Below are 27,371 nucleotides of genomic sequence, written 5' to 3' on the forward strand. Positions count from 1 at the left end.
TGTTTCATATATCATCACGTGAAAGTTGGTTCCAACTCCTGAGCTATAGTAAAAGGTAACACAGGGAGTCTCACTTTGAGCAATTTACTCGAGCCAGTAACCCCCTCCCCGCCCCGTATGGGATTGCATCGTGGTCGGGGCCTAATTGACCGGATAATGGAGCATATCTCCTAAAACATTGCTGGCGGACAAACGGTTAAATGTATACATTTTATTATATATAAAACAAATGAGTAGCGTTTGGGCGTAATTAGGAAAGTCAGTGTATTTAGTATTATAGAAATAACAACATTATCAATAGCCTGGTATTCTTGAAAATATATTGTTTATCTCAGTAGTCAAAGTCAAATCATTTATTCCAATTAAACCTTATACTTAGGTACTTTTGAAAAGAATAAACAATAGTCTGTCAGTCTGTCCGTCAGTGAAGCTAGGTGCTCGTTCCAAAGTGTAGCTTCGAATGGAGAAGAACGAGCAAGGAGCATAGCATAGCAATAACGAGCAGTAGATCCTTACTCTTTCCATTGCATACCAAGACCTGTCCAACGGTCCTAATAACGTAATGAGCAAAACTCGATTTTCCAAATAAAGATTTAAAAAAGTAAACTATGTATAATGACTTTAATGAGAGGTAGTGTTGTGTTTGAAGATTACAATAGTGAAGAAATTTCGTACCCCGGACCAGATAATTCAATTTGAGAACATAAAGAAGTTAAACAAACATTGACTCTACTCTGCATAACGTGGTTCACATTATTCAGAGATACTAACATTAGAACTTAAGACGGGATATTTACCATGTTTATTTATGTCTATGAGTTTCCGATATTTCGGCACTGTTGCAAGCGCCATGATCACGGATGAGTTCATCCGTAAACATGGTAAATATCCCGTCTTAAGTTCTAATGTTAGTGTTAGTGACCATGTTAGTTTAAAAACTTATACGGAGAGATAGTGGAAGAGATAGCTCCTTCATAACAAACTCATACGTAAATATTTTTGTATGAAAAAGAAATACTCATAATCAATAATTTACATTTACTATTGTAATCTTCAAACACAACACTACCTCCCATTGAAGCCGTGGCAGATACTTTTAAAGCTTTACATGCACACAGGGTATTTAATCACAAATACTTAACAGGACTTTCCTCGAAGAAATTCCTAGAAACCAAACAAAATATAGACTAACAACCGACAATTTTGTACCATGATACGTTGGCAGAGAAAATAGAGCTTACTGCAAACAAGTATAAGGTATATTTTCTATTGTAAAGTTACAAAGTGAGATACATTTAGTTAGTTGTCTGGTGTTGTGTTATTTTTCGTCGACTTGTTTCCTTCGTTACTTAGATTTAAGTGATGTTTTGTGGAGACTTAAGTTGTTGGTACACAGAATGAGACGGGACTATTATTTCTGTTGTTCTATGCACTTTAACATGCGGTTCTTTAATTTGTAACGTGATGTTAAAGTATTTAGAAAGTAGCTAGTAGTTGACTGCGTCGTTGGTCGAGTGGTCGCAAGTGCGACTGCCGGGCAAGGGGCCTCGGGTTCGATTCCCGGGTCGGGCAAAGTATTGCTGGGCATTTTTCGGTTATTCGAAAGTTTCTCAGTAGTAGCAGTAGTAACACGAAGGAAATGGGTGAACATAGAAATCAAACAATTGGGTAACATATTTGTCCTTTTTTATTAATATTATTTACAAATCTAATCACATCCTTTTGTTCATCTAAATTATACAATTAATATGATAGAAGTGCTAAATAAAACTATCAATCACATCTGAGCAATGTTTTCTCAACCTACGTCCAAGATTTTGAGGGTAGTACGAGATTTAGGCCATAGTTTACCAAAGAAGACATTTTTTATTTAAATCCGTACATATTCTTTTCTCACTTAAAAATACTTTCTTACTTTTTTTTTCTCTTAAAAATGTATTTTCTTTCAAATAAAAGAAAATTATTTAAAAAATAAAGATGATGTTTCTTTTACGCGTATAGGAAATGATGTTTTTTTTTTATGTTGTTGTAACGATAAAGTTTTTTTTTTAATATGGAAGGTGACAAACAATGGAATGGTCAGCAATGAGATCATTTTAACGAAAAAAATAATTCATTTAAAAAGTTACGTACATACATAGAGTGATTTACCAAGATTTTACTTTTTTATATTGAAATTAGGTCATTATCTTTTCTTAGAACGAAAGGAAACTTGTTATAATATTTCATAATTTTATTACAAAATAATCTTAACTGATATGGCAGAGCCAGTCCGAAAACTTTTTTTTACAATACTTTTAGTTTTTTTTTTTACATTTTTATCAAAACGTCCCTAATTATTCATTGTTTTATTACAAAGATTGTTTCAGAATCACTTGTCAACTACTTTATAATATACTACAGAGAAAAGTCTTTATTTTTCGTCGATCCAAACCAATTTTACGATTTGATTAAAATATTCAACATTTTTTCTTTTGACTTTTCTCAAACTCTGTACAAAATGACTATTGAACGTTAGTGTACACATATATTTACACTAGATACAATTTACAGGCCGAACAGGTAACTAAGCTATCACTAATTACTTCATAAAACATTTGAAGGCACATCTTTGTTTATAGAATGACCTAATTGTATTCTGTCTTTATTCTGAAGCTAGTGATCTATAGAACTTCACGACGAATTTTCTTTTACGCGTTCACACAAAGGGTATTCAATATTTACAAACACTGTCGCATATGAAGTTTTTAGTTTTATATTGCATTTTTACTTGTGTCGAGCGCGTAAGAGAAACTCCGCCTTAATTACCGGCCAACGACAGTGTACATCATTCTACAGTAACATGTGTCCACTTCGTTGGCGAGATATAAATATTTACATGAAATGACAAGAAGGTATGAGGTCTTCTTTTTTTGGTTAAAATCACAACAAGTACGATACTGAAAATATAATTACTTTTTTTTATTATTAATATTTTATTATCTACACTCCGCTCCGTCACTTCAACTATCTGAATATACAGAAACACTACAGTTCTATGTACGCGATATTGGGTCACTCGCTCACTTTTTTGGAACACGAATCGTTTCAATTTAACGGTCTTTTCAAAAAACATTTAAAAAAGGAAGACATCTTTGCACAGAACTTTAAAAAATAATTACCAATGGAATGTAATTTTTAAAAGTAAAACTCACATTATTAAAAAAAAGAATCACTTTGAATTCGAATTAAGAATGAAATAATTAGAGTGAGAAAGTTGGAACCGTGTCGTGTTGCGTAGTTGGTAGGGCGGCGCTGCGGTCGCTCAGTAGCGCGGCGCCACCCGCGGCGAGCGGAGCGGGGAGCGGCGCGCCACCTCGGGCTATGGCTTCAGTCTCTTGAACCCTGCCCCGTCGTGACCTAACTTCAGCTCCTCATACAGCGTCGGGTCCACCTCCCGAGCGTTAGGGACCGTAGTTCCAGGGTTGTTCAGGGTCTCTTGTCTCCAAGCTGCTGAGTTTGATACCCCATTGGCCATTGGTGCCACACCGTTGGTGCCATTTGAGCCGTTAGCGGAGCCATTCGGCATTGTGCCCTGTGGAAAAGAAATTAAGTTAGATGGATGCTCAGATTTAGTAAAATTGTATTAAAAGAATAATTAAAATCTTACATTGACGGCAGTATCAGGATTTGGTTCCCTGAGGTAGCTTGGGTTTTCAAATGCTACACCTCCTTGTGCTTTAAGTCTAAGATTCTGAAAGAGGAAAATTGGCATTAGTATAAAGAAAATGTCAACACCACTAGATATAATTGAAGAGTGATTCCTTACCTTTCTATATCTATAGTAGAAGCCCGCAGCGAGCAGTATGGCAGCCACCAGTAGACAGGCGACGGCGACGCCCACAGCCGGGGCCGCGCCGCCGCTGGTGACGGGCGCGGCCGCGGCGCCGGTCTCCTGGCCCGCCGTCGTGAACATTATCGGCGTGCTCAGTGATGATGTACCTGGTACAGAGACGGAGACTTAAGTAAAATGGCTAGATCGAAACTATAATTTTATTGTAACTTTCGTGAGACATACTAAATTAATTATTATGTTATCGGCTTACTCACGTTTTGACGAGGAACTCGACTAGTTTCAAGCCATGCTAGAGGTTCATAAATATGAGCTTCTAGCATGGCCGATAACATAATAATTAAGATTGAAACTAAAAGTTGTTCTTTTTCTATAAGTAATACTGTCAAGAAGCATTTTTTGGGGCAAATGAACAAATGAGTACTATTCAAAAGACTAATTTGCCTAAGTTCAACTTGTAATGCTCTGGTCTTTCGGTCTACTCACCGACATCATTAGCTGCCTTCACGACGCACTCGTACTTGACATCGTCCTGCAGACCGGTCAGCACGACGCTGGTCTCGCTGGTGTCCAGCTTCTCCGGCACCTTGGCGCCGTACGCTCGCCAGAACACGCGGTACAGGTATACCGTCTGAGGATTCTTTAGTGGAGGCTCCCAACTGTTTCCAATAGTGTTTAGTTAAAGGAATAATTATGGTTTTCTAAGCGATTTTGGTTCGAAATTATGCAGGAGATCTAGTGATTGAGTGTATAATCTGACATCTTACGGGAAATCAATCTGATATGATTAAAAAAGGGACGGGCGTAAAAATAATGGCTTTAGGTTATTAGAGAAATTAAGTACATTTTATCAATCAATGAAAAATAAGTCTTGTTATTATAAAATAAGGTTGTTTATGGACAGGAATTACCTGAGCAGTACAGAGTTGGGTGTAGGTGCGTGATGAGCACGTAAGTTCCTGGGCGGGCCGGGCAGGCGTGGCCCAGCGTCTCTGAAGCACGCCAGTGCGCGGCGCGCGTGATGCATGGCACACGAGCGTGATACCACGCCGCCTCGGCACAACTCGAGGCACTGTCGGGGCACGCCCCATGATGCGCAGCAACTACGGTGGTCTGGTGACAAGGGTTCCAAGTTAGGAAGCAATGCAAAAGCATATCTACGGGAATTTGTTATTTTTCTTTCAAGTTAAATATTGTTCTTCTCATCAAGTTGAGCATTTTTTTTGTGTTGGTAGCCAAACGCAGCCTGCTTTCTGCCAGAACGCCGAAGCGAAGATGTGGCCGAAGATGGAGCACACAGAATTAAAAAGTACCTATTCACTCTGACCTTGAAAAGACCCGGGTCGTATTTCTCAGGAAAAATAGAAGCCGGCAGATTGTTCCATTACACTTGAACATGAACTTACCAGATCCATCGGCAGCGCACTTCATGAGCTTGTCGAAGTCGTTCATGCACTCGGGGCGGTCCATGATGTTGTCCATCTCCAGGTGGAAGCTGCACGCGTCTATGCAGGATGAGGACACGTTCATCTGAACGGAGAGAAAACATAATGATCATCAACAACTCCTGGACTCTGGTCTCTCCAACAAGTTCCAGAACTTCGTTTCTTACTTTTGCTAACGCTTATTCAAATTAAGGAATTGATAAATAATTAATTCTTTGGTGCAGTATTACAGTATGCGTAAAATTTTAATTGTATGCTGAATAACTGAATGTCATAAAGAAGAAGAAAATAAGAAGAAACATAAGAAGAAATCGAATCACAACTTGATACGCAATAACAAGAAACATTGAAACCAAAAAATAATTTGATATTTTCTGCTATGATAACCACTGAACGGGTTCCTAGCACTCGTCCATATAATTCGTCAGATGTCAGGTGTCAGGTAGATCGGGAGGCAATTAGGATGAGTCAAGTAACAAAAACGCAAGAATTGTCAAACCAACCGATACTACGGAGCGTCTTTATTGCACTAAAATATAAAATTATTATAACTTATTATACATAACTGGGTCATACGTGTAGCATGACGTCAAAGTGTCAAAGAACTCAAATGTACTGCGCTAGCTTGTACATATTTCCAACTACAAAAAAGAAAAAATATAAAAAAAGAGAAAAATATAAAAAGATCAAATAAACGTAAACAAGCCTTTAAAAATTAAAATACACGTTAGTTACAACAATTCACGTCACTCGTGCTCGCATTAAGGTTAAAACGTATTTTCCTCGGGATTGTAGGTGACGTCGCAGTGTCGACGCTCGCTGTGGAGCCCTGTGACGCGGTGCTCGCGGTCATCCTTGGGAGCGGCGAACAAGACGGCGGAGCGGCCGATGTGGTCACCATTATCTCTTCTAACATAATCTCATTATTTGTAGTAGCTGAGTTTGAGTCATTAGGCTTCCATTGACGTAAATTTCTGCATCGTGGTTTCAGATTGCAATATGCAAGTGTGAGCAGTAAGATAGTCATCATAAATATAATTGAGTAAATAATAATGTAATGTGTAGCGTCATCGGTTTCAAACTTCTTCAAGTCTGATTGCTTCAAATCATCTATGTTTTGTTTTATTGATTTAAATAATCGTTCATGGCTTTCTGCTATGAAATTGTCAGGCAGTGATATATTCATATAATCGTTCAACGTAGATATAACTGGTGCGTTTATGTCAATTGTAGGGTGAATGTATATCTGGTTTACATAGTCATGTTGGGCGTAGATTGTAAAGGATTCTCCTCTGATTGTACAACCTGAGTCAAGGCTGATTACTCCATTACCCCGTAAATATTGCATCGTCATGTTACTTGGACATATAATTCGTATAGAGCATCCAGTGCAGCACGAAAACAGCCATGTGTCACGAGTATGTAACTTAATCCATCTATCGGTGCACACTTTTGCCTCCGACCGACAGTACGGTTTGTTTTCATTGCTTATCTGTAGTTTCATATTGCAGAGTGATTCACCGACTTGCATGGTATATACAGGGTGGTTTAATGGACATAACATTTGTTTATGTGTCTGTCGTATGCACGTATTTTTATCCTCTTCAGTCATAGGTACTATAGTGTCCTTTTTCACGTTGATGGCGAGATATTTCGTCTCAGTAGAAGTGTAGATCATTTTATCTCCTTGTCGTTGAGGGATATCAATGACGTCATTCAATTCGAATTGATCTCTATTTAGCAGTGGAATCTTGATTTCCATGATTAAGAATCTCCTTGTCACTTTTGCTTGTACATGTAAGAGACCGTAAAGATCTCGGAAATCGTCTGTTGGTATAACAACATCATCCTGTAAATGGCCTGATATTGTATTTAATTGTTGTTTAATTTCTTCCGGCGTTAGTAAGTGTATATTCAAGCGGCCGTTATAAATATCGGTCACGATGTCAAGCAGTGTGTCCTGCGTACGCCGAAGGTTGGAGATGATTACGTCAGCAGATATTAAGGATGACAGTAGATGAAACGCTTGCAGAGTATTTTGACTTTCCTTTCCAACTTGGTGCATCTCAGCAGATATTACCCGCAGATTTTTGTAGATATGGTCAAATTGAGTGTTCATAATTTGCTCGTTTCTTTTCAGGATGTTATGCTCTGCTTCGATCAGTGACGTTTGATTTTTAAATAAGGTAAGTAAATGGTCTTCTCTCTCTTTGACAGTTTCAATGTCCTTTTCGTATTTTTGGGCAAATTCGTCATCCAGTACGCCAAACAGTGTGTTAGCCAGGTACCCAACTCCGTTAATTAAGCCTCTCTTCTTTCGTTTCACGATGTTGTATTGATTCGTCAGCAATTCGTTGTAGTGTCGAAGTTCATCGAGTTCGTGAGCGAATTGCGTCACAATAGGTGCACATGAGTGATCGTTGTTACATGTTTTGTTTACCGCATAGATATATTTTTCAATTGCAGTAATACTGTGCCAATACGTTGTCATATTATAATAGGCGATCAATTTCCATTTGTCCTGTATAATCCGTACGTCAGAGATTTTGTCAAAGAACAACGTGTTATTGTTCAGGCTTTTGGTGTGCACATTCGCTTCAATAGCAGATGTTGACAGCATCAGCAGACAAAGTAACATATTCGTTAGTGTAGATCGCAGGCCTCGGTTTTTCCGTAGCGTCACTTGCGGTGTCAAAGCGTCATTTTTCTTATTTTCGTCATTTTCTAACGTGGATCTTGATGAGTCATGTTCATTATTTACCGGCAGCGGAACCAACTTGATTATAGGGCGTTTTATTTCTCCACAGAATTTTTTGCAGGTGTTGCTGATCTGGATGTAGGAGTATACAGCGGTACATCTTCTCGCAATCTGCTGTATACACATAGCGGTATGTACGCCATCTGAGCAGTAAACCCTGTATATCTTGTTGCAACTTAGGACCGCATTCCATTAGGTCATTCAAACTTTTCCCCGTGGATGTTTTTGAGGATGCGTTAAACACGACACGAAGCTTAGTTGTCAGTGAGTCCAGTCTATGTACCCCGTGGTGTGGTAGATAGCACATAGGCTCCTTGCGTTCAGTGCATTGGCGCATGTGCCCGAGTTCAATGTACTCGTGCATAAACTGCCCGTAGCTATGACGTAACTTTTCATCTTTCATAAGGCGACTCTCTAGTTGTCTGAATTGGGCCACGGCGCGTGCTTGGGAGTGACCAAGATGTTTTTCAAAGTCTTCTTTCATCGGCAGTCGTACTTCATAGCGTCCGTCTGGCAAGCGTTTAGTCGTGTTTACATAAAGTTCTTCGCAAAATAATTCCTGTTGCGTCATTGGTGTGTTTTCAGATGCGATCTCTTCCACCTCCCAATAGTTGGCAATATCTTCAACTCCGTTTAGCACAACGTGGCAGTTGAAAGTAGGTACAGGCCCAGACAAAATCCATCCTAACTTCGTCTGTTGGGCAATGGGCTGCTGTTTCGATCCCTTGATTAAACCACTCATTATTATTTCTGAATAAATGTTTGCGTCAAGTAAGATATCGATTTTATTCGAAATATTGTAGTCAGGATCAGCAAGTTGAATATGTTGCAAGTGTGGGTATTTCTTGTCGGCAAAAGTAGTTTGTGGCAGGCTGTTCACTAGTTTTGGCATAACTAGGGCGTCAGTGGTAAAGTTATAGTCATTGTAAATCGACATGCAATGTAGTTGCATTTTTCCCTTGCTTCTTTTCGCTGAGATACCCACTCCTGTCACCGAGGCATTGATATTTTGCCGAGGCAGTCCTAGGAGCTGCGCGGCATTTTCAGTTATAAGGGTTGTTTGTGACCCTTGATCTAACAGTGCTCGTAATGTCAAGTAGTTACCGTCAATAGCACGTACTCGTAATTGTACAGTTGTCAATAATATCTCGTTATCTTCGCTAGTCACGTTGTTTGTCGTATTATGTTGCCGGTTCGATGCCGGTTCAGTCGAGGCAGTCGGTTCGTTGCCTGAGTCATGCAAAGAGGTATGATGACCTTTATTGCAAATTTTACATCGTTTTGTAGAGTTGCATATGTTTCGTTCGTGCACATATAAGCAATTTTTACACAGACGATGTTTTGTAACTAATTTCAATCGGTCATCGGTCGTCAAGGAGTCATATTTCCGACAGTGGTAAATTGCATGATTTGCATTGCATAAAATACATTGATTTTTAGCAGACGTCACATGGGCAGCTTTATAAGATTGTGCCTTATTACCCGCACCGAAGTGAGCATTTTCTTTGGCTTTGTATGACGTGGATGGTTTCGTCGATGACCAATTTTCCTTCTCTTTCTTATGCGTAGGTTCAAGCGCAGTGAATTTCGTCTCTAAACAAGACATGAATTCGTCAAAATCGGGAAGTTCGCGAGGCGCTTTTCGCGATTCCTTGTAGTCACTCCGTGTTTCAGGATCAAGTTTTTGGACTAATATGTAGACCAGCAGTGGATCCCAGCTCGAGGTATCCACTCCCAAGTTGTGTATTGCGTGTATACATTCCATCGCTGTGTCATGTACTCGCTTAATTTCAGCCGACGTTTGCTTCTCGATCGGGCGCTGGTTGAGAAATATCTCAATATATTTGTTAAATAATATTTGGATGTTATTGTAGCGATGATATAGAATCTCCCACGCAGTTTTGTAGTTATCCTCAGATACAGTAAGATGCTGGACAAGGCGGTGAGCTTCACCCTTCAGTTTACCTTTCAGGTGTTGCATCTTTTGTGAGTTGCTCAGAGTCGAGTTGTCATGGATACCAGCCTTGTAAAGATCTAAGAACGTGGGCCACTGAGTGTAATCACCAGAGAAAGTTGGAACCTCGACTTTAGGAGTGGACTCGTATTGGTGTGCCGTGGAAGATATTCTCTTGTTAAGAGCCCTCTTTATGGCTTTGAATTTGTCCTCGTATTCAGAAAATTCTTGCTCGTACGCCGCATCTTCACCGTTTAATATATTGTCAATTTTGAGATGCAAATTGTCAATGTTTTTCCATCGGAATTGCAGATTATGTAATTCGTCCTCCATCTCCCATTTTTCCGTAATTTTGTCAAGCTTGATGTTATTTATCTGTCGGCTCAATGCACGAAAGTTAGTACGTTGTTCACTAAGCAGATCTTCCGTAGAATTATTTTTCACGTCATCTTCGTCCTCCGACGGAGGACAATAGTTCTTAATCAGGGCCTTAATTCGTTCATATAGCAGTTTGGTGTCCGTATAAATGTCTTTCCTTATGTACTCTTCCGATTCCTCAATTTTTTCGGCCAAAATGTTAGAATGGTTGATATCAAATTCCGCCCAAAGGCTGTCAAGAGTACTTACTCGTTTTCGGATGTAGGCTTCAGTCTTCCTAGTTGCAGGATCCTTGTTAAAGTTTTTATGAGTCTTCTTAATGGTTTCGATGATCTCCCATTGACGATTAATGATCTCCATAGTCAACAAGAATAAAAGAAAATCCGATTCCGATTTTCTAGACTGGTAGTCACAGAAGCTGGTGTTTGCCGGTGATCTTGTGCTCTCTGTACAAACTTTATGCCGTCTCAACTTAGGTTGGTGAGACCCGTTGGGGAGGCCAACTAAGCCGATGCACTAATTGCACGTAAAAACACAAAATCGCTCGGCTCGAAGGACCAAAATGAACGGGTTCCTAGCACTCGTCCATATAATTCGTCAGATGTCAGGTGTCAGGTAGATCGGGAGGCAATTAGGATGAGTCAAGTAACAAAAACGCAAGAATTGTCAAACCAACCGATACTACGGAGCGTCTTTATTGCACTAAAATATAAAATTATTATAACTTATTATACATAACTGGGTCATACGTGTAGCATGACGTCAAAGTGTCAAAGAACTCAAATGTACTGCGCTAGCTTGTACAACCACAAAGACAAAACAAAAACAAAAATAGTAATCAGACCAAAAACCAAAATTCCTTTCAGAGCTTAATTTGTTTTCTCCTGTACCTTCCCTAATATTGTTTCAAGACACGTTTACACAAACAACAGTTGCTATCAAACTTACAAATAAGATCAACTTCGTTATTGAACTCCCAAACACATCAAATTATCGAGAGACCTTTGAAAATTAATGTTTCCAAAGATCTCTGTGGCTATTGTTTCCCATAGTTTATATTTAGATGTTGAACCTTCTAAATTAAAGCTGAAATTGTCTCCGGATTAGTTGGTATTTGCGTTCGGTATCACGTTGTCTATTTGAATTGTCTTGCCAGTTATGCTACTTGAGTTAAGCTTACAGTTTTGACTGGCGTTTGTTGACGTAGAAGGCTATGATATTTTAGGTTTCATTTACAAATTGTATCTATAACTTGTTTACCTACACTTTAGGTATATTTTACAATAGCAATTTTTTTAACAGTGTCCGTTATACTAGAGTTAATAGTATTGGCCCATTCCACATTTCAAATGACCTAACAGGAATGAGGCCGTTTTAAGACTGACGTGAAACAATGCTTACGTTGGGTTTCACTGCGTACGTGACGCTACCAGAGGTACAATCTCTTCCCCAGAAACCGGCAAATTACTTGTAACTTTTCAGGTGTTGCGAGAGTCCACGGACGGTGTTGCTTACCATCAGGCAATCTGTCTTCTCGTTTATCACTTTGTCCAAAATACATTTTCCAAAAAATCCACTTACTTGTGTGCAGCATGCAGTGACGTTATGGTGTGGCATGGTGGGCCTCAGTCTCACTGAGACTGGTCTCAAAGTCTTTCCGAACGCGTTCTCAGCGTGACAGAAGTAATCCCCTTCGTCTGCTTCCGCTATCTTCTTTATTATCAGACGCATCGTGTATTTGGTTTGTTCCTAAACAGAAGATTTAATACAGGTTAGTTACATGTATTTTACAAAGTAATTTGATCATATTAAAGGTTGTTTAGGCTTGTAAACTCAGTATAATTTTACCTAATACGATTATAGAGACTTTCATAATCTCAAAGATTCAAGTATTCGTGCTATTCGTAGAATTTGGGATTTTAGTTAAATAGAGATTTAGTAGCATGTTAATTTTACTGGATAACTTTACTTAATACCTAAGTATGAGCTAGATAATTTAATCAAACTACTTGTATATATCTAGGTATCACAAACATCCACAAGTAATTGAAGTAAACAACAAGATTGTGTGTCTTGTAGTAAACTGTGAAACGAAAATTCGAGTTGTGAGCGTGAAAAGTTTAGATGCAAGAAGTTTTGTCCGTCGTGTCGTTGGCTGTATCATTTTACGAGCAGAACTATGTCGCCTTATTGGAAACTTGGTCACAAACTGTTAACAAGGATCAAAACGACTTCCACACGTACCCTCTACACTATTACGTGGATCAAGAAACTTTTGCCAGCGTATAAATAAATTGAAATACTGTGGTCGTGATTTTGTAGTTTTACAAAATGTTTTTGTTCAAATCTTGTGGCCTGTACCTATTTGTATATTGTATTTAGATTAAAAATATGATTGATAGCTAGATAGATACTACTCATATGGTTAACTGACTTCAACATACTACGGGGTTGCTCGATTACTTTCGAGTCTAACTGGAGTTCTTACTTATGGCTGAATAAACCGCACGAAACATACATACAATACATTAAAGTGTCACAATATTTCTACAAACATAGTTCACTAAAAGATCTGGAATCATTTCCACTTACCTCAGGATCAGCCAACAGCTGTATAGTATAGTTAGGTCCATCAATGACAGGAGTCCTTCCGTTGGGATCCCTCCAGAATGCGATGGTGGGTTTAGGCAGGGCCTCCACTCGGCACTCGAGGATCACAGCGTCTCCAGCAGCCGCCATTGTGATACCAGAGGCTTGGATTGTGGGTACATCTGGGTGGAAGAAAATAGTGTTCTTGGTGACAATGCGAGTTTCTCGAAACTGATATTGACTGACGCGTCAAGTAGGTAAGTCGTTAATTGAGATCATGATTCAACTGAATGATTGTTACTTAAATTTTCCTACAGATAAATGCTATGGCAACTATTAATTTTAAATAGAAAGTGAAAGAAATTTAATAATGTACTCTTTTAACTTATTTTTATGTACATATACTGTATAGAAATAAATTGGCTGTAAACACTTAGAAAATTATATTATGTTAGGCGCAGAAATATGATACGATCAAATGAAAATAACTTAGGTATTATAACATATAGAACAATAGGTGCTCAAGAGAAACTTAAAGGACTGTCACTTACGTGAGATGTTGATCTTTCTGGAAGCTTGCATGGGAGTGCCGTATCCATTGTCTGCGTAGCAGGATATCTGATCCATGTCTCTGGTCACGTTGTGGATGACAGTCACCATGTGACGCGTCACTTCTTGGCGGACGAGGCGACCTGGTGGAGAAGGTGGAATTTGTAATGGTAGGTATAGCGCTACATGATTGTGCAAGAGGTATTTTTAAGAGTGGGTTTTTTAGATAATTTGTGATTGATGTGTTTCACCAAAATGTGACAGTTTTATATTTTCAAATTAATTAGATAATTGGATAATCCACATATTACTTGATTCTAATATTATCCTAGTTAAAGTTTTAATTTATAAGTTAAAAGAAGGTAGAATTTGTAATGGTAGATATAACTATATGATTATGCATAAGGTATTTTTAATATTGTTGTTTAGAAAGGCTCAGAGTCGCCCAGCGAGCGATGGAGAGAGCTATGCTCGGAGTTTCTTTGCGCGACAAAATCTGAAATATGGAAATTCGCCAAAGAACAAGAGTACTACTACAGGCTGAAGTGGCAATGGGCGGGCCACGTCGCTCGGAGGACTGATGGCCACTGGGTCAGGAAAGTGATACTCTAATATAATCTAATATTAACACAGTTTTTGAACAATTCAATAACATACAAATCAAACATAGCTTCATAACGTATAACATATCACAGCAAATATATTTTAAAGTGATGCCTGAAGGCGATTGTTTATAAATCAATAATCCAAGCTTTAGACGAAGCCAATCAACATAAAGCGGCGTTGTATTGGAAAACGATTGGTCGCAGCCCCTGGGGGTAAGATCTTACATTGCCTCTACAAGCACGGTAGAAATTATTGACAGAAGTTTCGAGAAACAGTGCACAATTTAAGAAGGTATGAGTACATGTGTTGGAACATTACATTGTTTTCACATATATATAATTATGAATTATGAATGATGAAATGATTAAATAATATATCAGAGTTTGTAAAAACATTTTTTTAAAAGTGAAGTTGGAGTTTTGCTCGTTCTTTTTCATTCGAAGCTATATTTTGGAATGAGCTAGCTTCACTGTCATTAGACTGACGGACAATTCAATTTGACGTTTCAAAAGTGCCTAATTTAGGATTAATTTTGACTTTGGAATAGGAAATCGTAACTTCTACTCTCGGTATATTTTTAGTATATTTTGCTGGTAAACGAAAGAAACAAAATATTGAATGGTGTCAAAATGAGTATAAATAAATACTAATAAAATTTTGCATAATTATCCTTAAACAATATGCTACGTTTGGTTTTTTCTCAAATACAGATCAAGTGTGAAAGGTATATTTGTTTACTGTTCTGACTATCAGTGTACCTTCTGCCTTAGGTCTTATACATTTCTTGTTACTAGGTCTTGTCTAGAGCGTTCTTGATATTTCTTAGTAATATTCAATTAGGTTTTTGTAACATAATCTTTATTGCTTTTAGTTATGAAATATAACTAAAGAAATAATGAAATATGATATTAGAGCGTAACTAATAGTATTTTAGTCACATTTAAACAAAACAACTTTATTATTGGCGCCCAACGTGGGACAATTAGTTCTTAAATGGCGCCCAAATGGGACCATGATAATTTATGACCGCACACGTGGCGGTGGCGATTGCTTACCATCAGGTGATCCGTCTGCTCGTTTACCGTTCCATAAAATAAAACAGAACAGAACCTCCAACGCGTTGTACTGCAGCTTATCGCCCAGTCACTATGCCAACTGATATTTAAAAAGGTACTTACCAGAGATGTATAATGAGATGGTCGGTGTGGGTGTTCCCATGGCTATGCAGAGGATGGTCATGCTGGATCCTTCGACTACTAGGTTCACAGGGTTCACCGACGGTGGCTGTTGGACAAAGATTATTAAAATAAGTATTAATGGACGAGCTGTGATTGGGAGAGAATTGAAAGAAGTTAAAGAGATACATGTGACGTGTACGATGGACCTACTTAAAGTCGACATTTTGTTTATTTATCTGAAACACAGCTAAGCTAAAGGCAATAGATTTTAATAATTAAGTAAACGATACTTAGTGATTTAGCTAAGTTATTTAGCTGTGTGCAGCTTTTTACCAATCGAATCAATAAAAAACTTTCTTCTCCTATCTGTGTAAGCCGCTCAAAAATAATTAGCAATACATATTTGAGTTTACCATGAATAGAGAGAGACATGAACTATAGTTGTATAGTTTACGTAAGCATAAACATTAATTTAGTAGCATTAAAATAAACTGCAATAGTTTTAATACACAAAATAATAATTGGCATTTACAACAGTGTAGAGTAGGTAAGCTTTAACTAACAAATAAACAATTACCATCTGGTTTTAATACGAGAACATAATTTTAATCGTTACATCTCACTAATTGGACAAACTCCACGATAGCAATTATCTCAGTACACAATTGAAATGCTATATTAATTTTGAAATGCAATCTGTTCTTGCAATTTAAATACGAATTCATTTCGAATTCTAAGATGGCGGCGAGGCGCATGGCTTCTACAAACTATATTGCTTTGGTATCAGTGTCTGGTTGGTGATATAACATCACCATATATATGATATTTAAGATTGGCATAGGAATATGAACTTTGATCTTCGAAAGGGAACATAGAGGTGCACGTCTCCTCAGTATTTCTTCCCAAAAAGGTAGGCGATTTTAGAACAAACGGTATACTAAGTAACATCATTTTAAGTGTGGGAGAGATACGCTTCGGCACGAATGGACTGGTTCGACCAGAGCGATACCACGGCCTCACATATTAAAACCGACGTGAAACAACGCTTGCGTTGTGTGAGTGAGGTTACCGGACGCCGAAAAATTCCAAACTCCCAAAAGCCCTCTTTTGGGAGTTTGGAATAGCACACGACATTACCTTCTACTGCATACAATGTACAAATGCATCAGTAGACTTAATGTCCATTGCCCTTTGAAGTGTTTTATACTAAGATATTTTCTTGTAACACTTCAAAAGGGGCTGATTTGCATTAAAACCTCCAGCGCCGAGGCGAAGTAAACCTCGCACTGCCGTAAGATATTGCATTCAATCATTCTGCGAATGTTTTCAAATGTAAATGTTGATTATTCTTTTTATTTTACACTTTTATTTGTACGTTCGTTCACTTAGCTCATTTTTTTTTATAAAAATATACTTTTTGTTCTTATTAGTTATCTACGTAGTTTAAACTTAAAGATTACGATAAGTTTAGGTTATTATGCTTGGGAAAACATTTCTAGCCAAATATAAAACAATTGAAAAGGTAAAAACACATTTTGATGTTTAAAAATGTCTCTACGTTTTTTAATTTAATTGAAATTAATTGCTTTTACTTTGATAAGGGACGTAACAATGAGAAATGTCATAAAAATCATGAAATCCTGTCAAATTTGCAATTGTTAAATGCCCTATAGTAATACTTATAATAAAAGATCCATTAAGTTAACAAAAATCTGTTAAAGGTAAATCCTCCGCTAGCGCCGGTCATTTTCGCCCCCTATGGCGTCTAATGTGTTAACCGACTCACCTCAACATACGCAGGGTAAGCTGGATCAGTCCAGGCCAGTAACGTCTCCGAGGGTTGCGAGTCTCCAGCCGTAGCGTGTGCCTTCACCCAGATGACATACTGGGTGTTTGGCGCCAACTTCTCCAGCGTATGTCCTGGCACTGTCGTTGTAATGTTGGTCACGTTGGCCTGGCTTAGTTGAGCCGGTGATTTGTAGAATAATCTGCAATATTGGTGACATGTTAGTATCGTGAGACATATAACATTAATTGATATAACGTCACGCGATGTTCGCGTACGCTGCTTATGAATATGAGTCCCGCTGGGAGTTGAAACTAATAGAGCTTTTCTCAGTGTTTTATGTGAGTACACCGTTGTTTCAATTGATGCTTTTGAGGTGTTTGCTTTACCCCTAGATTATATTTGAGAGGTTATTGAGATTAATTTAATGTTTTGAAACCGAAATACACAAACAATTTGTCTAATTTCTATATGCATCGAACCTAAGATCTTTTAATTGGATGTCATTTTACAAAATGATAAACTTTAAAATTTTTGAATTATCAATTTTAGTATATTTAAAAAGTAGTACTTGTGTAGTGTCTGTGGATTGTAGTTTAGACAAGCAAAATGAAAAGATCACAAAACCTTGAAAGGACCAAGTTTGGAGCCTCTTGTCAGCTAAAAACAAAACAGTGGAAAATCGCCGCGAGCAAGGAAAAGTTCCGTATAATATTAAAGTAAAAAAAGCGTTAGTAGACTAGTATTAGCTTTAGCATTATTTCCACGGTATATTTAAGTGTTGAGGAAAAAACAAAACTAAGTCTTTTGAGTGTTTTACTAAAAGAAACTTTTCTCTCCGCTTTAAACATCAAATTTATCTTTTTTTAGAGAAAAACTTGCCAGGTTTGCGGATGTTCATTCATTATGAATTAGTGTTGGCTTTTGTTTTGGAAAATACTGTTTACTTCTTTAGTTGGACATGTTATTAAACACTGACGAGGTTTGGACTACGATTTTTGGATTGGGTAAAGTATAATTGTGATTTATTTTTGATGTCCAACTAGATATAGGAATTCCACAATAGGAATGATTACGATATGTGAAAATTAAAAATCTATGTAGTCCGTCAGTTAGGTAATGAAAATATATTAGACACTTATTTTTTATTCTGTCATAAAAGATAACAATACTTAGATAAAACGAATTAAAGTTTAGGAGTAGAAGCTACGTCATTTCTACGTATAAAACGTACTTAGAAGTGACGTCACGCGATTTTTCATATCAATATATCTTTCGAAGAATTTCTTTCCCAAAGAAAATATAAGTGATTTGTATTATGAGTGTGGTTTCTGAAAGCCCAATACCCTTCCGAAGGCCAGCAACACACTTGTACCTCCTCTGATGAAAGCAGTACCTTCTTTTGTCACCCAATCCCAGAAAATGAAGGACTTACGTATAAGAGATCTTCTCATCGGGCTGTGAGAACTGTGGAGGTTGCCAGGTCAGAGTCAGCCATGTCGCCGAGTGAGAGGAGACCGATAGAGAGTGCGGCGGGGACGGGATGCCCGCTACCTCCTTCTCTTCTGTTGGGGAGAAGAATAAAATGGTTAAATAGAATATTATTCACTGCAATAAAATATCAGGCAAAATACTTTACAACTTAACTAGGATTTATCGAAATATTCTAATTTGGAGAATAGGACAGCGAAACTAAATGCTATAGTATATTCTATAAAAGGTTTATACAATGTGATAGGGGTGAGACTTTTAACCCGTTAAGGCTGAGTACTACATCTAATTTTATCGACAAAAGTCAGGGGTCGAAGGGGTCGAACCCCTCCCCTAAAAATTATGGCTATTTTAATATAAAAACGACAAACGGTAGCTAACTTCGGTTAACTAATTCATTACTTTTTTCATATGTTTGATAAAAGTTTTGGTGAGAAAAAAAATCATTTGTGAATTATTTTTACCGTAAAAATCACTATTTTTCAATATTTTCAATTGGGGGTTCAACCCTCCATTTTATTTTTTTTTGTCGATAAAATTATATGTAGCACTCAGCCTTAACGGGTTAGAAGTTCCACTCCTATCACATTGTTTAATCTGTCTCAAAAAATAAAGGTATTGTAGAAAAAAGCAAAATAATCCGTAATTTTAAAGTATATTACAATTTCTTCAATTATAATTAGTTTCTTATGAACAAATATAAAATTTTTTGAACGCCGTGGTGGTCACCGGTGACCGACGTTAGCGGAGGATTTGCCTTTAACAGTCTTCAAAGACTTAATGAACATTAAAATGACCAGCTATCCTTCTGATCTCAGCATCCACTCACCAGTTTCGGAGACGTTGAACAGCAGCATGCTGGAGGGCAGCGACTCTCCGTACACGTTGGCCGCCACCACGAACACGTGGTACGTGCTGTTCTTCTCCAGGTCATTGATGTGCGTCAATGTGTCCGATACGTTCAGTTTCTGGGCCACAAAACAAATAATATTGAGTTTAAAGTAATAAATCATTGCCCCTAGGATTTTCTCCTGTGTCAAAAAACAAATTGAAACAAAACAAATACCGAATATTGGGTTTAAAGTAATATAACATCCCTACACTAGGATTTTCTCTCCAGTGTCGTGGGGGCGTTTACAGATATACCATTTCACATACACATGACACCCAGACCCGAAACTACAATTTGTGGATCACACAAAGAGTTGCATCGTGCGGGAATCGAACCCGCTACACGTTGCACGGCAGCCAGTTGCCGAGCCACTGCGCCAATTGTGCAGTCAACTGTTGCTGCATTTGCCTATAAATGTTTTATATTTATAGCTCTACTAGTTTCGAGTCACAAAGGGACTCTTTATCATGAGCATTCTGTGAAACTAGTAGAGCTTTTCTCCATTAATTTACGTGAGTAAACCGTGATTTTTAGTCAATAAATCATATTACTATTACAAAGCCAAACCTCATAATAGTGTAAAGTATTAAAATGTCTTACATTTCTAAGTTATATGTCGTTCTAACTTTAGGAATCTATCTAGTATTGCATAACGACCTAGTTCTAAACCTAAGAAATCTATTGTTAGTACTTCAGGTGTATTTCAATGTACGTTCTACTGAGACCCTAATGGGAGAGGTTTAGTGGGTCAGAAGAATTTAATGGGTTGCCGTACTACAGTGAAATACAAGAGCTTTGGAAATTCTAGCTTTTAGTTACCTTCACCGGATTACCGTTGTGCTGTGGAAATTCTTAAATGGCGGTTTACAAAGTCAAGTATTGAGTAGAGAGGGAGGGAGTGCCTTTATTTAGTTTTGGGTTTGATGTTTGATTTGTGGTCAAAAGAGTGCACTGATGGTTCTTTGTCGTAAGCTAATTAGATTTGGGTGCACTATTCTTGATTTTGATAAGTGTAGTTTGTTTAGGAAGGAGCTATTTCACTTCGAATTATTTTTTTATATTGAGATTATTTTCTTTTCTTTTCCTTTTACACCTTTATAGCCGAGGTGCAATATTATGTGTTTATGTACAATGTAAACAGCAACATCTTAAATGTTATTTATTTCTGTAAGTAGGTTATAAAATAACACTTTTACACGTCAATCTTACAACGTCTTGACAGTCATGTCTATCATTTAATAAATTATCGATCAGTAGCGATGTTTCACTCTGTTGCTTGCATTACTAGATATTTCATAGTATTTTGTCGGCATTTTACTGTAGCGTAGGATTGTCAATTTCGAAATTGCTATGGGACCTAGGGAGCTCCTTGTAGTAGCTCAGCATAGCACAGAGAGAGTAATTCTTTGAATCCTTGCAATTTGCTGCTACCAAAGAATATTATGTCTTTGTCAGAAATAGTTATTTGGATTATCCGAAGTCAAACATTTAAGCAGGTTTATTTTACTACCTTTATTTATTTTGCTGAACAAGATATTTCGTATCCCGATCATAGAAAAAATGTATAATATTGTTACTAGTAAATGATAACGAACACTACGCATGCGATATAGGATTTAAAATTGCATTTTCTTTTACTCAGGATTAGAAAAAGATGGACTCAACTTAATATTTTTACCAAACAAGCTCCAAATCTTACATTATCTATTATTAATCATATCTATTATTAACTGACTCGTTGGTCAAGTGCGACTGCCAGACAAGCTCTCAGGTTCGATTCCCGGATCGGTCGAAGTATTGATGGGGTTTTTCGGATTTTCGAAAAAAAAATCTCAGTAGTAGCACCAAATCTGGAAATGTGCCCGGTATATGGCATTAGGCTCGCCTTCTATTACAAGGGACTAACGACACAAATAGTGAAAAGTGGGTGTACATTGTATAGCGGCATTACGTGCCGTAATGTGCACCTCTACCTACCCCTTCGGGGATAAAAGTCGTGACGTTATATACTTACATTATATGTGCTCTGCATGGTGTTGTAGCTGTAGGGCTGCGAGTTATTGTCGATCTTCTGCCAGTAGACCACGTACGAGGTGGCGTTGGCTCCGTCCTGAGGAGTGCTCCAGTCCAGGAACACGCTGTTGGAGTTCACCAGGGCATGCAGTTCCCTCGGAGGGCCGGGGAGGAGACCGGTACCTGGGGGAAAGAGAAGATTAATTAGCTAAATAGAAGTGCTGGGTTGCGGGTCGTAGTTTCTTCTTTTATGTGGAAATATGTTATTTTTAAAGGTGTATTTGTTTACAGATACTAGAGTATCTGTTGTCATAATAGAGTCATACAAAATCTTCTTTATGTTCTACTTTTTTTTTTTTATTTAGCCTCTTACATTTCCATAACACAAGTGATCAAAACAGCCCCAGTAAGTGGTTAATAACACTTGTGTTGGGGTTGTCTCGCTCCTCCCCAGATTTGGTATACAATATTGAGACTTTTAAACAAAGGCTTTTATTGTTTGGAATCCTCTTTAAAACTGACTGTAACTCTCCTGTACAAGTAAGAATCTGCTAAAATGGTCGACTTTAACCTTAAGGCATATTTAACCGAGATAACTTTCCTTTCGTCATCTTTTAAATCGAATATGTTACCTTCTTCGAAGCACTGCACGATGTTCCCGATGTAGGGCACGCAGGAGTTGACGCCGCCGCTGTATGCGCCGGCGCACACGCCGCGGCACGAGCTCGGCACGCCGCGCCGCGCGCAGCACTGCTCGTGGTTACGGCCTGCGCAGGCACATGTGCTTTATTTTAACTAACTCAATAAATTTAATAAAATAAAGCATAGTTTTCAAATTGGAGATTTTATTGAATGAGGAGGAAAATTACCTCTAAGTTTTGGTATTACAAATCGAATGTTTCGAGAGACAAAATAATACTATGTAGGGAAGGTGGCGTAATCACAAACATCAAGTACTCCCGAACGTTATTTTTCTATGTCAAAGAGGGATTATAATATTTCACGCGTAAAATACGCAACATTGAAGGTATAAATAAAGTACGAGGTTTATACCTTAAACATTGTACACATCATAAATGATATGTATTTTGCAAATAGGTTACAATGTAACTCTTTTACACGTCAATCTCTTAAATAACTAGATGAGGCATTTCCATTCGGACTACTCTGAGAAGAAATGCCGAAACAAACTCAGAGGTCTCATAGTCTTTTAAAGTCCAGACAAAATCAATTAAAGATGTCGGAGAGCGTAGAAGGAGAGCGAGAAGATCAGTAGCGTAAAACGGGAAAATATTGCGTTCTTCTTTACCCGACCTTGCTTCAATGTCACTTGTATACAACGTGTAACAAAAAGGGGGTATACATATCAATTGCACGGCTTCTAGATAACATAACAAACGATACGGGAAGGGTTTTTTAAACTCATGTTTTCATGGTACCAAGTTATGAATTTTTCAAATCGCGCCGCCGCGTGATTCAAAATTAGGTAGACAGGTACTAGGCGATCAGATTGACAGAAGAAATGTTTCGTAATATTAACGAGTGACCCCTGTAGTGCAGTGACATGTTTAATATGATTTAAAATCAAGAACCATGCGATACCAAGTATTTGGTATTTTTTTTTTATCGTATTTTAAGCTGAAGTTCGTGTAGAGACTCTATTCAACCTGTATTTATCAGCCCTTCTTGATGTATATGGGTATTTTGTTACACGTTGTATATATAAGTAATGCTATGTGGCTCTTACCTCCAGCACCACATCTGAGCAGCTTGTGGAAGTCCTGGGCACAGAGAGGAGCCAGCATCCTGAGGTCGGACATCTTGGCGTCGTAGGAGCACAGCGGCATGCACACGCCAGCCAACTGGACACGCTCGCAGCACGCTGTCACGTTGTATGAGTTCGCTACTTCTTCTTCCTCTTCTATTACCTGAGATACAGAAGTAAAAATTTAATTTTTAGAAGAATAATGACTAAGGGATTTTAAGGCTCCCCTGAACTGGGATAGGTGATAGTGACATTTTCGTTTTCACCAACAAATAAGTGACACCTATATCTGAATCATCCAATGTCTTCTCCCGCCTTGGGTGAGGCGGAAGGCAGTGTCAGAATCTTACAGAGTAAAAACCACCCCGTTCCTTCTCCTGCTTTGAGCTGGAGCCCTGGTAACCTTTTACGTTGTCCGCAGCTCCGGAATAAGTGATACCTCTAAGATAGTGAGGGTTAGATTAGGTGTTCCCTCACGTAAAGTGACTCTTAGTAAAGACATGGTGACTTACTTGACTCTGTGTCCTGAAGATGAGTCTTGGAGAAGCGTCTCCCACTCCGTGTTCGTTGACAGCCTCCAAGTAGATCTCATAGTCCATGTTCGACTCCAGATCTTCGAGGATGTATGGTGAGTGTACCTGGACGTGAAAGAGAAGGGATGAAGAAAAAGAAACAGGGAATAATATGCTAATCCTATTAATAATTTTTGGTACTTCATCAGATTGTAACAGTGGTCTAAGTAAACGGCAAATTTAAGTGAACATGACAGTGGAGTATGTTTATATATATACGTGTATGTTTATTTACATGTTTAGGTAGCTGGTAGCTAGATTGCGAGTACATTTATTAGTTAAGAAATTTACTATAGTTTGTTATTTAGTATGTAGTGTAAATATTGTAACAGCAATTAAGGTAATGTGCTAAACAGATATTTTTTTAATTTAAACTTAAATCTATTCTTACTTTTCTCTTCCCGGATTTCGTTTGGTAAATGGTTGAGTAAGTACGGGATACGCTTTTTTAATGATCGATCACCATAAACATTGTTAACTCTATTATTCTATTAATAAATCTAATATTAATAACTCTATTAATAAATTAAAATGTTTCAAAACCAAACAATATTTTTTCTAATAATTCTGAATTACTATTTACGATTGTTTCCCGATATCTTACCTTCTCCAAAACCCTATATTCGTCTCCAGCCTGCAGAGTCTTGTAATGAAGGTTGTAGTACTGCACAGTGTCAGCCAGGGCCGCAGGAGGAGACCAGTGCACCACTGCATAGTCTGTGTCGATGTTCGTGAGGTACAGGCGCGAGGGAGCCCCAGGGAGCACTCCGTAGCCTCGGAGGAGGCAGTTGGTGTAAGAGTTCATGTAGCGAAGGCACCTGGTGGAAAAGACGAGAATTTATAGAAGGATTATTTTTGGTGGAGTATAATTTCAAATGAATACATGGTGGCTTTTAGATATTATGACCAAAGAAATAGAAAATATAAATTTTGGTTAAATCTATTATTCTTGACTTGTCTAAAGCGTTTGACCAGTTTATTCAAATTGGAATTATAGCAAAATAAATAACGAAATAACCTCAATTATCTTTATAAGGTCAACACAGACATATGATGTGTCTGATACGATCATTTATTTGAATTAAAAAATATTAAGGAGATAATTTTGATCTCTCACTTTGTAATTTGTGTATATCCATATAAGCAAAATGATTCACACATCATTGTTAATAAATTAAATCGCACAACAATACACCTGGTTTTGAAGGTGATCGTCAAGGTGATTTTGGAAAACAAAATTTATATTATTTGATTCAAAAATGGATTCGTTTCGCGAAACCTTGGAGTAGGAACCTTCAAAGCAATTTAAGGGTTCTTGATGTGTCAATGGAACGAGGTAAGTGCACTTTATTAGGGTTCCAAGATATTTCAAGAGGCGAGAGGTTTTTATAATATTTGGTACAGAATTTTGTATTCGTATCCATTTCTGGTGTTGAGAACAAAGGAAGTGAGTGTCTTGAGGTGGTTCGACTCTTGAAAATATCTGGAGTTTTGATATTTGTCATCAGAAATGTGTAAATGTGTTACATAGGCATATATTCTCTGTTGCCTTTGGGCTGGTTTTTTAAATGAATAATGAAAAGTTTAGGAGTGCGAGGTAATACGTCATTTCTACATGTAAAATGTACCTAGAAGTCACGTAACGCTGTATTACAAATCGATTATTATCTTAGAAAGTATTCATTTCCGTAAGAAAATTAAAATACGTGTGTAATATTTTAAAATAATCTGTAAGATGGACAAATAAAATATGCAATAAACGGTACTATAGCACAGCACAGTTATCAAGGAGTAGCCAATAAATGTGAAATGCAAACTGGCTTCTCTTAAAGTTATAGTCGGACAGTGTAAAGGATAACTTAGATACGGGCAGCACTTGCAAATAAACTTAACCGCGATAGTCCAAGTTATGAAACTTTAGTGGCCTCCGCTTAGATATTTAGTTTTAAAATCAACATTTTAGTATTACTAAAGTTTTGCAGTATAAGTTTATGTTTTAGTAAGATTAGAGAGGATATTTTAAGTTGTTTTTGAAAGTGAAGATTACTTTTTTCATGGGATAGGTGGGCAAATGAGCTGACGGGTCACCTAATGATAGGCAATTGCTGCGGCACCGCCAATGAATATCCGTAGCACAAGAGAAGAAATATTTTTGGCTAGTAGTATTATTACAGATGATATAATAGTTTTTATAAACAATTTCAAAATCAACAATTAATTGTATAATCCAGGTAGCGAACCCAGGAACATTGATGGATAGTTAATTTATGACAACTACTGTTTTAAATGACAAAAATCGATTTACGGTCACTGTACATTCACCGATTCAGCCCAGTATACCTTTTATTCGATAGTCGACTCGTATCATAAGACCAAAAAAGAAGGTAAAAGTATAGTTATCAAATTCAAAACTAAGTTCTTTATTCAAATATATCTTTTTTAAATAATCCTATTACAGTTGAGTTTATGAGATTATGTAAATATCTTTTTATTTAAATTACTCTTTTTAACTCCGCTCTTGAGCAGAGAAGTGTTAAGTCTGAAGGCAATTGAAGCTTTAATTTAGCTTATCTCCTTAATTAAAACTATTTTTAGTATTTTCTACGAAACATTTGCCCACTTTTTAGCAGTTTTATTTCGTAATAAAACTATTGATCTCGTGTCCAATATGACCAATGGTAACATAATTCAACGCCGTGCTGAAAACTTAAAAAAAACCTAACAAAACTTTGTCCGACAATGTAATCAAACCTAGGATGCCGTATTCGGTAGTTGCGTTTACGACAACTCGACGAACGAGCTAGTTAATTTACCATTAGAATCAAATCGGCATCAACAATTTCAAGGGTCTTATCAATCCCTTGGACCCGGGTACGTCCTAAAACTGCGACCAGCCACCGAGGAATGGGCAGCAGCATTCTCAAAATTTATCGGTGACCTAACTGCGATCCCCAAGCCGCCTGCCAAGCGTGGGGATTATGGCAACCCCCCCCCCCCTTTCACTATGAGCGACAACAAAATTACACGGCCCCCAGTCCCCGGCAGCTCCGCTATTCCTGATCTAGGTAGCGGATCAGGTAACGGCGGAGCAGGGGGTGCTAAGAATCCCCGGCAGAGAAAGCGCTACCACCCCCGACGAACTTTGGCCCTGGCAACGCACAACATCCGCACACTGCGGACTGATGAGAAGATTGTCGAGCTGGAGGAAGAATTGAGCAAAATGCGGTGGGACATCTTGGGACTATCTGAAATCCGAAGAGAGGGTCAGGATACGATAATCCTAGATTCCGGCAACTTGCTCTTCTTCCGGGAAGGAGACCGTAAATCCCAGGGTGGTGTCGGATTTCTCGTCCGCAAGTCTCTCGTCAACAACGTGTGTGAGGTCGACAGTGTGTCGAACAGGGTAGCGTACCTTATACTCAGAATATCTAACCGGTATTCGCTGAAGGTCATACAGGTATATGCGCCGACCTCGACACATTGTGACGACGAAGTAGAGGCTCTGTATGAGGAAATTTCAAAAGCCATACACTCCTCCGAAACACACTTCACCGTTGTGATGG

General features: G+C 38.0%; 1 protein-coding gene across 2 annotated transcripts in view; it reads right to left on the reverse strand.

Moving 5' to 3' along the window:
- Positions 1 to 1,669: 1,669 nt before the first annotated feature.
- LOC118271670 (Ig-like and fibronectin type-III domain-containing protein 1) overlaps positions 1,670 to 27,371 on the reverse strand; it is a 169,145-nt gene continuing 143,443 nt past the window's right edge. For both annotated transcript variants that reach the window (XM_035587802.2, XM_035587803.2), the window contains exons 13-30: positions 24,413 to 24,626; positions 23,749 to 23,874; positions 23,219 to 23,399; positions 22,104 to 22,238; positions 21,473 to 21,654; positions 19,396 to 19,534; positions 18,511 to 18,640; positions 17,076 to 17,277; positions 15,290 to 15,395; positions 13,508 to 13,648; positions 12,960 to 13,138; positions 11,949 to 12,116; positions 5,239 to 5,362; positions 4,744 to 4,945; positions 4,319 to 4,491; positions 3,809 to 3,981; positions 3,650 to 3,733; positions 1,670 to 3,574 (exon numbers count right to left, since the gene is read on the reverse strand). In XM_035587802.2, coding sequence (XP_035443695.1) covers positions 3,362 to 3,574; positions 3,650 to 3,733; positions 3,809 to 3,981; positions 4,319 to 4,491; positions 4,744 to 4,945; positions 5,239 to 5,362; positions 11,949 to 12,116; positions 12,960 to 13,138; positions 13,508 to 13,648; positions 15,290 to 15,395; positions 17,076 to 17,277; positions 18,511 to 18,640; positions 19,396 to 19,534; positions 21,473 to 21,654; positions 22,104 to 22,238; positions 23,219 to 23,399; positions 23,749 to 23,874; positions 24,413 to 24,626 — 2,872 coding nt within the window. In that variant the 3' untranslated portion in view covers positions 1,670 to 3,361. The remainder of the gene's footprint in view (positions 3,575 to 3,649; positions 3,734 to 3,808; positions 3,982 to 4,318; positions 4,492 to 4,743; positions 4,946 to 5,238; positions 5,363 to 11,948; positions 12,117 to 12,959; positions 13,139 to 13,507; positions 13,649 to 15,289; positions 15,396 to 17,075; positions 17,278 to 18,510; positions 18,641 to 19,395; positions 19,535 to 21,472; positions 21,655 to 22,103; positions 22,239 to 23,218; positions 23,400 to 23,748; positions 23,875 to 24,412; positions 24,627 to 27,371) is intronic.

This window comes from Spodoptera frugiperda, chromosome 5 (genome assembly GCF_023101765.2).
Source record: "Spodoptera frugiperda isolate SF20-4 chromosome 5, AGI-APGP_CSIRO_Sfru_2.0, whole genome shotgun sequence".
NCBI lineage: Eukaryota > Metazoa > Arthropoda > Insecta > Lepidoptera > Noctuidae > Spodoptera > Spodoptera frugiperda.